Genomic DNA, 12573 nt, shown 5'->3' with positions numbered 1-12573 from the left:
AGCCCTTAACAGGAACGTGATACAGTTACCTGTTATCTGTCACGTTTCCTTTTTTTCAGCCTGCTCGTTTTAGCCTTCCAACCAGCAAAACAGAGCAGCAATCTGCAGTCTGATAAGTCTTCAACTCTGAGCCTCCATGGAAGCAAAACACCAGCTTTCACTTGCACCTCCAAACAAAACCAAGCAGCTCGCCCCTTTTATGTACCACAAAAAGTACCCTAGTGGAATTAAAGAGAGATTCTTTGCCCGAGGCTCGGACTTCTTCCTCCTGTAGATTCAAAGCTGGGGTCAGGCTGAGCTTGAGCAGCTTACATTTAAGCAGCTGTTTTCCTCACATTTAGCACAGGACAAGAAAGGGGGAAAAGAGAAAGAAAAAAAAAAAAAAAAGCCTGTTAACAAGCATATTAACCTTCCATTTTAAATCCTGCTCAAATGGAGATAGCCTGATAGCTGTACTGGAAATTACCAGATAAACACAATAAAATACCGCCTAGGAAAGTACCGCATGTATTTTTAATGCCCAAGTCCTTGTATAGTAATAATAGAGACTGTGTGTTTGCCTTAGAAGTTATCTCCACGTTTTCCTAGAGCGCTGGGGATGTAAGAGGCAGCTCCATGGCAGCTATAAATCAGCATACTGCCACTTCTCTACAGCTGCCTGGACAGGCCAGCATTGATTACAACTCCTTGTGATACTCTGCATGCTTTGGGAATTGCTGCAAGTACTGGACAAAGCTTGCTTTAACTGTGCAATCAAAGAAGGCTCGTTGAAGGCAAATTAATTTCAAGTCTATATACATGTAATCCTTCTCATTATTGCCGACAAGAAATTTATACGCTCATGACAGAGTTAAAAAAAAAAAACACCAGTTATTAATGAGTTGGCAGACATTTCACTTAGTGTCACATAAAATGAAATAGGGAATACTCTGATTATCTGTTCCAGACACCAAGAAGTGTCCAATTAAACCTTAATCCACTGAAAATGAAAGAGAAGCTGTGAGATATTGTTGCCCATAACCCATCTATAACGCACGGGGAGAAAAACATTGATAAAAATAATCCTTTAGAGAATTACAGAATTTCCTCCAGCAGGATTTACATTCTTGTTCTACATCTTTTGCACTTGCTTGTCTACCCTCTGCCCAGCACGCTGTCGCAATGCAATCCACAGAGGCAGATGCATCAAGATGTGAGATGACTACTAATAACTTCTCGGGAGGAGATACAAAAGGTGCTGCTTTAGCAGGTAACCGCATCCTATCAGTAACCGGGAGATGTCTTAGAGAAAACAGACACACACAAATCCATAAATTAAACGTGGTGCTCTGTTTCCTTGCCTCAGCATTACCGCGATGAACAGTGCTTGGCTGCACAAAAAATGACGTAGCTTGAACTGGCAAACAAAGAGGGATTTGGGAGATAAGGGCAGCTCGTTCAAAGGTCGAACAGAGATCACTCACACTCAGAAACAAAGACACCTGGCTGCCGTGATGGAAGGATTTTTCACTCAGTGAGTTTTCATGCACGACTTCGAACAGCAGGTTGAACTAGATGGCCTCCAGGGATCCCTTCTAACCCGAATCATCCCATGATCCTCCAGTCTAAACCTCCAGGAAACAGAAATCGAGTATTAAGAGAATAACTATTTTCAATTTCCCAATCACGTTATCATTTTACAGTAGGTATCATTACAACCAGGTTTGTTCACTTGGTGAGTAAAATAATTCTCGAACCGTGAAATGTGATTTTTTTTTTTTTCATTTCATTATTCTCTTAATTTATTAAGGTCAATGCCAACGTGGTACAAAGCTCGTTAGTTGTACAGTTAATTTTCACATCTGGCAGTTCACAACAAATGAAGACCAACACAGTAATGCTGGCTGACAGTGATGTACAAAATCAGTGCCGCTCTGGCAGTCCTGTGCAGAACTGGCTACAGAAGAGACTGACCTGAGACCTTAGAGCCCAATTCACTCTGTGTTTAAATTCACTGAGCTAAACCACTAGATGCAATTAGTCTTAATGTTCTTAAAATGTGATTGCCTCGTCTTTGAGCAGTCAATTTCCTTAGGGACAAAAGTAAATAAATACGACATCGTCCTTCGGTGACGATGAAAGACGCTGTCCTTCCGTTACTGCCACCCCAGATATGGTCAGGCTGCTTCCATCAGATACATCGGCAAACGAGCAGAGAGCAGCGTTAAATCTCAGCCGCGTGCGAGAAAGCAAACGAAGCAGAAATGACACACAGGAATTTCTGCCTGCTCAAACACAGACCTGCAGCCTCCGAACCGCTCTCACGTTACTGGAGGGATGACGGTCAGTACAAACACTGCATTGTATTCGGGATTGCATATACTTCCTATATTCACTCTCTAACAGCAAGTTTATACTTGGCAAACTACTCCACTAAAGAAAAGCCCATGGGTTATTGAGCAGCGATGAACATTGACACAAACAGATCACACAGGAAGCCGAAGTATGCTCATAGCAATGCCCCATCGCAGGAGATGAGGTTTTTCTACTTTTGCTTTCGGTATGTTTACGTGATACAAAGTCATCTTCTACCACAGCAGTCGAGTATATAGAAACTGAATAAAAACTACACGCAGCAGCTCTCAGATGGTAACGGACTATTGCAGGTATACACTAAAGTTCAAGTAATGAGCAGCAAAGTTTGCTTTCAAAAACAAAACAACACAGCAGTTTGAGACGAGAGCTGTCTGAAGGCTACGGGGACAGATACACCGAAATGGGACAAAATCTCAACACTAAGGCACAAGAGAATTAATACTCGAATATGGCTAAAACCTTATTGACTACAGCATTGAGTGAGCAGTTAACGAGGAGTGTTCCTACGCTCCAAACACTCGGCTACAACGTCAGTGAGTTCTGTGTTCCGGGTGGATTTACCTTAGTGCAGCTCCACACAGCATTCCTAACATCAAGAGAGGCGGGGGGAGCTCAGGGAGCAGGGACGGTGTTCATTTCCTAAGTTAAGATCAGTTCACGCTTTGCAGTGAGGTGGGATTTTCCTAGAAATGGTGTCTTTTTAGTCATTCTTGTAGAGTGGGACAGCTCGCAGAATCAGAGAATACCCCGAGCTGGAAGGGACCCAGAAGGACCGAGTCCAACCCATCTAGAGCAAGGAGACTTAAGCACGGGCTTAAAGTAAGCACGCTCTTAAGTGTCCTTCTGCACAGGCCCCTCTGTGGGATCTGTCGCTTGCTTCTAAAATGGAAAATTTCCCGGCACTTGTGGATTTTTGCCACGATTCGTTTTTAATCCACTGAGACCCTACGAGTTCAGAAACCGAGTATGGCTCCAGCTGAAAAGCCGCCCTACGGAAAAAGAGCTCCAAATATACAAAAAATCAAATCAAATCAAACCACCCCAACTCCCGGAAGTCTGGAAAAGACGAACCCAAGCCAACCGAAGCTCGCAACGACGCCCCGAGCGAACCCGCTCCGAACGCGCACGGAACCCCCAGCCTGACGCAGCGGCCGCTCAGGGGGCGGGCGGCGCTAGGCGCGGCGCGGCGCGGCGGGGCTCATCAGGTTCTCGGTGATGTAGGCCACCAGCAGGCAGATGAAGACGAGCATGACGCAGATGGAGCCCCCCACGGCCGTCATGGCTACGACGATGTCCCGCATGGCGGCCGGCTCCACGCGGAACTCCACGCAGTGGGCGGGCGGCGCGGGGCGCGGCGGCGCGTAGCGGGGCTGCAGGCAGAGGCGGTAGCGCACGCTGCCGTGCGCCTCGGGCAGCAGGTAGTCGCGGCAGGCGGCGCCCAGCTCCACGCTGTCGCAGGGGAAGCGCGTGTAGGTGCCGTCCCAGGAGCAGTTGAGCGCGAAGCCGCGCAGGCCGGCGCCGGGGCGCGGCGGCGCCCACTGCAGCAGCACGCTGCCGTTGCGCAGCACGTTGGCCACCAGCGCGCCGCCCGGGGAGCGGTGGGCGCGGCAGGCCCGCGCCGCGCACTGGAAGCCGAGGGCCGGTCTGCGGAAGCACAGCCGCCCGCTCGCCGAGCCCTCGGCCCGCACCTTGTAGGGGCACCACGGCTCCTCCGGCTCCGGCTCCGGCTCCGCCGCGGCCTCGGCGAGCGGAGCCCTCGGGGCGGGCGGCGGCGGCCCGAAGCAGAGCAGGGCGAGCAGGGCCGGCAGCAGGCGGGGCATGCCGGCCGCCGCGGCATGGAGCCGAGCCGCGGTGCCGGCGGAGGGGCTGCGGCCGCCCCGTGCGCCCGTTATAAGCGCGGGCTCCGCAGCCGCTGCGCCGGCCGCCAATGGAGAGGCGGCTCCGGCGTTAACTCTCGCTGGGCTGCGGAGCACTCGCCGCCGGGCAGCGGGGCTGCGGGGAGCGCGGGCCTGGGCCCCCCCGCCGCGGTGCCCCCGGGGGGCGGCAGGGCTCGGAGCGGGGCCGGGAGGCTGCAACGGGGCCGGGCCGCGCCTGGCTCGGAGGAAAGACGATTGCGGTGGTGGTGTTTTTTTTTTTTCCCCGGGTTTATTTTTTTTAATTGGCTCCGCGTTCCAACTCAGAGATGCGCAGCAAGGATGTAACGCGGGGAAAAGATACCTCCCCCCGGTGGCACAGCTGATAGCAGGGGTAACACGGTGGGAACGGGGGCACAGCGGGCTGAGGCAAAAGGTTCCTTGGCTCAGCCCTGCACAAACTGCTTCCCGTCACCAGCGCGACGGCCCCAACCCTGCTGTCACATCCACACCGAGATGCTGACTGGGCGACCCCAAAAGATTGGTATTGGAAGCACAGACTTGTCTCAACGTGGATACGAAAGGTCTCTAAATAAGGAAGGAATAAATACATACTTAACCCCAGCAGTTTTTAAAGGGTCTGGTTAAGGCCTGTCTTCCCCAGTTTGCAGCTTTCGTTCCACACCAATATCTGTGGGGAGATTTTGTTTGTGTTTTGCTCAGGCTTTATATAGTAACCTGAAAGCTTTTAAACAGCTCCGAAGCCAGGAATTACTTTCCATCCGCTGAAAAAAAGGAAGGCCATAAATCCTGCTGGAAGACAGCGTGCTCCTCATCGTTTGCTCTGAGTACAGAATACTGTTTACAACTGAACTTTAGTCCTTCCAAAATAACCAACTTAAACTGCCTAAAAGCCGATGGCGACCAGCAGCATGGGAAGCGTTCCTTAATGAAAAGGGAAACAGCTGCCAGCTAACGTAGCCCCGCTTCTTCCCCTCACAAATCCCCAGCTTTTTGGAACAGCTCACTCTGCACTATTCCTGCAGAAGCCCTCAGAATGGAAAGTTGGCTGGGCGGTGCAGTTCCCAAAAAGCAATCCGTAAGGCACCTGCTGAGGCGTCCTCAGACCTCAGCTGGGAACGGCTCTTGTGAAGACAGAGAGCATCCTCTGGGGTTTAGTGGACAGGACAGCCAGCGTAAGTCGAGCATGGATGATGTCCACCACCCCTGCCATCCTCCTCCTACATTGGTAGAGCTTTTCTCCACTGTGTTACCTGCTTGGGAATGCAAAATCTATAGACTGCTATGCAAGTTTTCATTACATGTGTTTATTGTCTTCTATAAAGTTTTAAATCAGCCAGATTCTGAAGGCTATTTTTATTTCACAGCCGTGTCCAAACACAAAAACCATACACCTTGGACTTGGAGAAGCTGTTTTTAGAACATATTCAGTGTCACTTGCAGCAATGTGGAACTCGTTAAAATCGTTTTGGTTTAGGTGCATTGAACAGCAGCGTGCCCAAGTGGTCTCATTGGGAGACACCTCTTCCTGGCTGGAAGACTTGCCTTTTCAAGGCCGTTTCTTAAAATACGTCTCTCTCTCTTCAAACAATTTTACAATACCAAATATTATTTCATCACTCATTTCCACGTCTGTTTTCTAAGCCAAATTCAAGGTTTGCTTTCTGCCGCCCTACCGAAAGCCGTTGGAGATCTCTTTTGTTACCCTTAAAATTAGGATCGGCCGAGAAAAGGACAGCGACAGCGCTGGCTGCTTGCCTCAGCGGACGCTTGGTGCTGCAGAAGGCAAGGAGCTGCTGTGCAGCAAAGGCACTTCTCAGTGGATGAGGAAACCTTACCTGGGAAGCTCTGGCTGGGATGCTCAGATGAAGCCCGGGCAGCTCTGCCTGAGAAGTGTGCGGGTGTTCAGGAGACGCATGGAGCCAAACCAAGGCAGCTTTGCCTCCTTGAGCCCCGCGCAGCTCTAGCTCCCGTCAATAGCAGATGGCACTGCAGAGCTATCATTGTCCCACTGATCAATTGGATGCGGCACCAGCCTGTGATGGTGCTTGCTCATGATTTGAAACACATTGAGTTCTTCTGTTGAGAGAGCCAACAGATGGGGCTGGGATTTGGTTTCTGACCAGTCACTGTTAGAAACGAGTGTTATTCTCTTAAACAAGTCACACACACACACACACACACACACATATATATATATAAAAATATAAATGAGAGCATGTTCTTGGTTTGGGAGGCACAGACAGCTCACTCCTACATTACGCAAGCCTTTAGGGCATTTTCTCCTCCAATTGCTTTGGATGTCTTCAAGAAAACTCCTCATTAAAGTATTAGTCACATTGTAAGCCCTAAAAATGCCATGTAAATGAATAACGAGCCTAACAATTTAACTAATTGATAGGCATATGTTTTCCTAATCTGTGCCTTTATTTGTAAAGGCACAGAATGCGCAATAAATTCTCATCATCTGACTAAGGATGTGGCCAAATCACTTTGTCATCATGAGAACCCTGGAAAGGCGTTTGTTTACAGAAATCTCATCTATAGCATGTCATTGGAATCCAAAGGCAAGTAAAGAGCAAAGCATCAAGAACTGCTAACAGTGTGCCAGGTTAACTAGCCCTTATCCTGCACTGCGTCCTTTGGCCTTGCACTATGTTTCCAGGAAAAAGATATATATATATATTTATGTAAGACAAGCAAAAACCAAGCTTTGGCTTGTTCAGCCTGCCAGCACTGACCTCATGTGAGTCCTTCGTCTGGTTGTTTGCTTTCTCAGCTGTTCCTCAGACCTTCCTCCGTGCCCCAGTCTGCAATAGAAGCCAGCCAGGACTTCTCAGACACTGCTTCAACAGTTTACCACTTGGGCAAACGCTGTCGTTTGCTCTAAGCAGCGAGCTCCAGGCAGCGTATCAAAATCAATAACAGCCCGTGGTGCTTTACTGGCTTTCAGACAGACCTAACATCACAGGTTTGTTGCTTTTCTGGCTCTCCCCTACCAGGTTTATTGTCTCCTGTTACAGGAAGCCCTGAACTTGTACTAAAATGGTGGCAACTTGCTAGAAGCCGGGCATGGAAGCACTCACCACCCCCAGCTAACAATTCATGCAGCACTGCACCGATTTTAGCCTTGCACACAGCCGTGGCAGACAGTCCCTGGAGCAGAGATGCTCAGCTCTCGGCTCAGAGCAGCGTGCAACATATGGTTACTAAAGCGTTCTCCTAGCAGGGAGCTTTACATTTAGGATGAGTTGCTATAGTTCCCTCGGAGTCAGCTTCGAGGATTACTCATCCCAGACACGCATAAGCAGAGAGCTTGCTTCCTAATGTTGCAATCTCCTGCAGCCTCTGACTCAGCACGTGGTCTCACTCCATCAGGGTTCTATTTCCAGCATTTGATTCACTTGCAGTGAGGTCCAAACCTCTGCACTGACAGCCACGGGCTAGGAGAAGCATGGAATAGGGGTGCGTGTAGCTCAGCAGACAGCTGCACTGCAGATCTTACTGGGGCAGCTTGGGCACGCAGACTTGAAATTCTTGCCATGTACCGTGTTGGCCATTGTGAAACGATGACATTCTGCCTGCCCAGCTGAGAACTGGGGGCATTTCTGATGAGGATGCATCCGAACACGTAGCAGCAGTTCCAGCTAATGCATCCTGAGGTGCTATTTATAGCAGATGGTGGGGGCTGAGCAGCACTGCGTCATACAGCAAGGTTGGCAGTATAAAGCGCCAACACGGTGTTAATCATTTCAGGTCACTTTGGGTATCTCACGCCTCGTTTCAGCTCTGCAGTGAACTCAGTGAGTTATGTGAGCAGCTATGGCCCTGGGCTAACAACAGACCTTGTCCTGGAGCCCCTGAACAACCTCCAGCTGAGATACCAACCTGTACCACGAGCATCAAGGCCCTGAAGCAGCATTTGTCTTCTCTGAAGGTCTGTGAGCACCGAGGCTTTTAATTGAGAGTGCCCAGGTGTGGGTGCAGAAAAAGCTCGGCAGCCAGGAGCTCTCAGCTGACGTCCTGCCAAAAGCCTCACGTCCTCCTGTGAGGAGGTCTGCTTTCTCACGTGGTTTTGGAACACAGATGCAAACTGCTGCACTGAGGCTCTTCTCCTAGTGTCAGTGCACAGCTACGTTCTCCCAGATTCAGAAAGCAGCATATCAGGTTGGTGGGGTCCCAACGAGATGTTTCCCCAAAGTCCCATAACAGCCAGCAGCACCCCCAGCTGCCCTGACACTGCAGCTCTAGGGAAAGGGCAGCAGCAGGAAAAGCAGAGTTCTTGTTGCTTCCACACAATGCAGAGTCCAACCACATGAGCTACTCCACACTACCCTAGAGTTTGACTTGTGTAGATTTGCACTGGTAAAAAGAAAACCAAGCAAAATAAAAACAGAACAACCAGAAAACCCTGACATGTTAATTTCAAGCTCCATTAGAAGCACTGGAAGAAAAATCAACATTGCCTGAATGAAAAAGACCAAACTTACTGGGACATAAATGTTGTTTTCCCAAGTGTCTGGAAGCGCCACAAAATACTCCCCAAAATAAGGCATTAAATTCTAATGCAAACTGGGAACAAAGATCTCTCCTGTGAGCTTTATGGTGATGCTCACCCACAAGCTGTTGGATGCGTGTTTGTGTCTCACTCAGGGGTACCCACACCATCAAAATGTTATATGAAGCAAAGAGTATCCCAGCAAACACAGGCACTGTGCTGTGAAGTGCTTCCTTCACCCCAGCAGGGCAGCCAAGGAAAAGAGAGCTCTGCAGAACCGGCCACAGAGAAGGAAGGGTCTCTGCACTGAGAAGAGGGTGCCCTGGTTTGTCTGCACATACACCCGCGTGTTGGCTGCCACGTGGTACTTTCTTCTGGTGCTCATAGCCAGCCATTGCCTTGACACTGCTCCAGGCATGAGCAGACTACATTCCTCTCCACCCTGCCCTGATGGGAGCAAAGGACGTTTTAAAGAAACACTACTGAGATAAAATATTTTATAAGACAGATTCCTTTGTATTAGCGATCAGTTGATTAAGACCAGGGACCAGCTCAGACACCCTCCTTTTGCAGTCCTGCACCCCTCCCCTGCCCAGGCAGTGAAAAAACAAACTCTCCATCCAGGGAGGGGATGGAGAAAACAAGAGGGTAAAGAACTTGATAAATCAACAAGTGCTTCTTTTAGAAGCAGCAGTATAAAATCATTCAGACAGTCTGAGGGCACTTCCATGCTATTGAGCGGAGAGGCAGCGATGGCCCCACGCACGTAGATGTGATGCATACCTGCAAACACCTCGCTCAGTGCCTGCCAAGGCAGCCATCTGCTCCTGCCTTTGTTCTGGGCTGTGCATAGTACAGCATCCAGTTCCCGGGAGGAGTTCCTGTCCTCTCGTTCCCAGTGCATCCATCTTACTTCAGCATCTCTCAGTAGTAGTCATCCTTCTTGCCGTCAGCTCCCTGGATACCTGCATGGTTCTTCTGCTCTTGGACAAGTTCGAGGTCATCGTTGTCATCCACCTCACCGCCATGATCCTCCTGGGTGCAGAGGGAACAGCCAGGAAGGAAAATCAGCAAGGTCCAGCTGGAAAAGAGACCCTGACAGACAGCATCATGCTGCTTCTGACTAGAACTGTTCTGCCATTGCAGCCCAGCTTGGGAAACCCAAGAAATCAGGGAAGAATCCAGCTCTGCCAGGGATCTTGAGGTGATGCTGGCAACTCACCAGAAAGTAATGTTAAGAAGTCACGTTCATTTTAAGAACATTGAATAAACTAGCATTGCAGTGCAATTTTAACATCTCAGCCTGTTGCATGAGAAGATATCCTACCTCCATCACACTTAAAACTAGCGTAACAATCCCACCCATGATGTGCAGCAGCCAGCACAGAAAAAGAGAGCTTCTGACATCAGCTTTGCTCTTGTCCCCTTCCCCTACTGTTTTTTTTTTTTTTTTTAATTCTTCATTACCAGCAGGCAGCCCAAGCCTTCCTTCCACCAGCAAGTATGCTGAAACTGCATAGAAAGTCAGCAGCATCCACCCTCAATGGGCAAGGAGAGGAGTGACACAACTGGATGTTCTTAGAGACTTCAGGGAATCCTTTGCTTCCATCCAGGAGAGCCAGGAGGCCCCTGGGTGACCCTTTCTGGCACTCACACAGTCAGCGTCCCTTTCATAGATGCCTGGCTCTCAAATGCAGCATGAAACAGGCACGTCCCCTTCTCTAGGGTCCTCAACATGAGAATGATGTGGAGAGCAGAGGTGTGTGGGCTCCAGCTTTGTTCTGAAGACCCATCCCATTGAGCAGAGACAAAATTGAAAGCAGTGCTCACATCTGCTTCCCTAAAAGCTGAGTCGTGCTCAACTCCTGACTACCAACATACTCAGGTAACAATTTCACTAGAGAGGGAAAGAAAGGGAACTTTGGTGTCATACAATTTCTTGCTCCTGATCTTCTTGATACTCATCCATTGGATCCTCCCTGGGCTTGACAGGTCTGCCAGCATCCTGGAAAATACAGAAGGTCAGACACTGTTAGCACGGCTCCAATCCACTTCCATTCCCTGCAGGGAGACAGCTCTCTGGCATTGGTGCTTCAGGTCTGGAAGACACCAGGCTACAGCTCAGAAATCAGGCAGTGAAACAACCCCACATCCATTTGTGCCTTCCTTCCCAGCCCCTCTCCCCACCCTCAAACGTGATTCTGCATAAGCCCACTGTAGAGGTCTGTTTCCCTTCCTTGATTACATTAGCTTGGATTTATTCATTTTTTAACTTCGCTATTGATCATGATTTTAGAGCCTGACAGATAAAACACTCCTTTTTAAAAACAAGCAACACTCAGCTGCTTATCAAAACAAGCTAACATTTCCCTGATGCAGAGTCTGGCTTCAGACGGCAAGAAGCACTTTACAAAATAAATGGCTTCCACCTGCAAGCAGGCAAACAAGAAGTCAGGACTCCTGCACCTTGTCACTGCTGTCACATCTGCTGCACGCCCAGGATCAACAAGGCTTCAACAAGCAGAAAGGGCTGGGCCAGAGCAAATTCTGGTACTGACCCACTGATTCTCAGAAAGAGGTTTCTCCTGCTTGCCACATCCCTGCAATGGGATTATTGATCTGTTTCCCTTTGAGCCCTTAAGCTCTCTGCCTCCCTCCATTCACAGCCTGGAGTCTCTCCCTGGCCCCTGCTGGCTGCCCTCGTGTCAGTCACCTTCAGTGGCTTCTCCTTAGACTCTTGTTTTGTGTTGGGTTCCTTGAACTTCTCCAAACCTCCCATCTTCTCTTCAAAGTCAGGTCTCTCCAGCTCAGCTTCCTCAAACTCATCCTCGCCTTGGTTATTGGGATCCTGGGCAGGATCTGCAGCATCATCTGGCATCTGGACAAGAAGAGCCTCTTGTGAGTAGCAGACAAGAGATCCACATGGGATACAGAGGCCAAGATGAGCCCACCCTCACCAGCCAGGAAAAGCTCTTGCCCAGAGCGGACAGATTTCAGGAGGAAGGTTTGTTGCTACATGATTATGAGCACAGGACTATTGTTCAGCAAGAGACCATTGATTACTCTTAGCAGTACTCCCCTGCCTTTTCCCCATTCTCTAGTCCTATGTCAATCTTTCATCTGCTCCTGGCAGTTCAGGCTCTTCTCATCTGAGTGGTAATGAAGCTACATAGGAGGCACAAAACAATCTTGCTGCAGGCTTTCTTTCTCTCTCTAGAGCTGGTTTCTCCTTGGGAGATCAATTTACTGTCAGTGCAGAAAGCTGAATAGTCACAGGGCTGTTTTGCAGCACGCTGCTTTCCCAGAAATGTTATCAGTAGGTTTTTCTTACGTATTTGACCAGCTTTACAAACATCAAGCAGCTGCTTTCTGCAAATTCAGTGGTTCCCTTTTCACACTTCTCTTGAGCTTCAGCCTCCTCCAGTACCTTTCTGCCCATTCAGCTTGGATCCAAGGCAGTTCTCCTCCCACCACACCATATGAGAGAGGCAAGGTGGTATCAGCCTCTAAAGACAGAGTTTGGGACTGTCACTGTTCACCGTGCCCATGTAAGTCATCAGCAAATTATCTTCAGTTGTACAAAGGAACAACTTGATCAGCCAGCCACGTTATTCCTGCTGCTAAAAGGTTTTTCTTTCCTTTTTTTTTAAAGTGGGGGAACAGAGATGAAGAAGCACACTGAAATCCAAGAAGACAGAGCCAGTGCTGGCTCAGCGCTTCACCAGTCATACCTCTAATCAAGCAAATGGGTGGCTCCAAACCCAAAAACCAGGAAGGATTTTGGAGCTGCATGTCACAGAGACATCTGGGAAAACATCTACTTAAGTGGAACAGTGGATTTTTATT

The 12573-nt window shown here is 49.2% G+C and overlaps 2 protein-coding genes across 3 annotated transcripts in view; both read right to left on the bottom strand.

Annotated features, from left to right (window-relative positions):
* Positions 1497–6201, bottom strand: FNDC10 (fibronectin type III domain containing 10). The gene is made up of 2 exons (XM_021374645.1): positions 6068–6201; positions 1497–5482 (listed from the first exon to the last, which is right to left on the bottom strand). Exon 2 carries the CDS (start codon positions 4173–4175, stop codon positions 3528–3530), a length of 648 nt encoding a protein of 215 aa, XP_021230320.1. The 5' UTR covers positions 4176–5482; positions 6068–6201; the 3' UTR covers positions 1497–3527.
* Positions 5521–12573, bottom strand: part of LOC110386974 (Golgi integral membrane protein 4-like) — a 28359-nt gene continuing 21306 nt past the window's right edge. Inside the window, exons 12-15 of one of the 2 annotated variants that reach the window (XM_021374643.1) lie at positions 11441–11605; positions 10661–10732; positions 6971–9762; positions 5521–6308 (exon numbers count right to left, since the gene is read on the bottom strand). In XM_021374643.1, coding sequence (XP_021230318.1) covers positions 9652–9762; positions 10661–10732; positions 11441–11605 — 348 coding nt within the window. In that variant the 3' untranslated portion in view covers positions 5521–6308; positions 6971–9651. Of the gene's footprint in view, positions 6309–6970; positions 9763–10660; positions 10733–11440; positions 11606–12573 lie in introns of those variants that run through there. The other variant, XM_021374644.1, reaches the window with a different exon arrangement.

Source organism: Numida meleagris, chromosome 20 (genome assembly GCF_002078875.1).
Source record: "Numida meleagris isolate 19003 breed g44 Domestic line chromosome 20, NumMel1.0, whole genome shotgun sequence".
Lineage (NCBI taxonomy): Eukaryota > Metazoa > Chordata > Aves > Galliformes > Numididae > Numida > Numida meleagris.
This window is presented reverse-complemented; position numbering and strand designations above follow the sequence as displayed.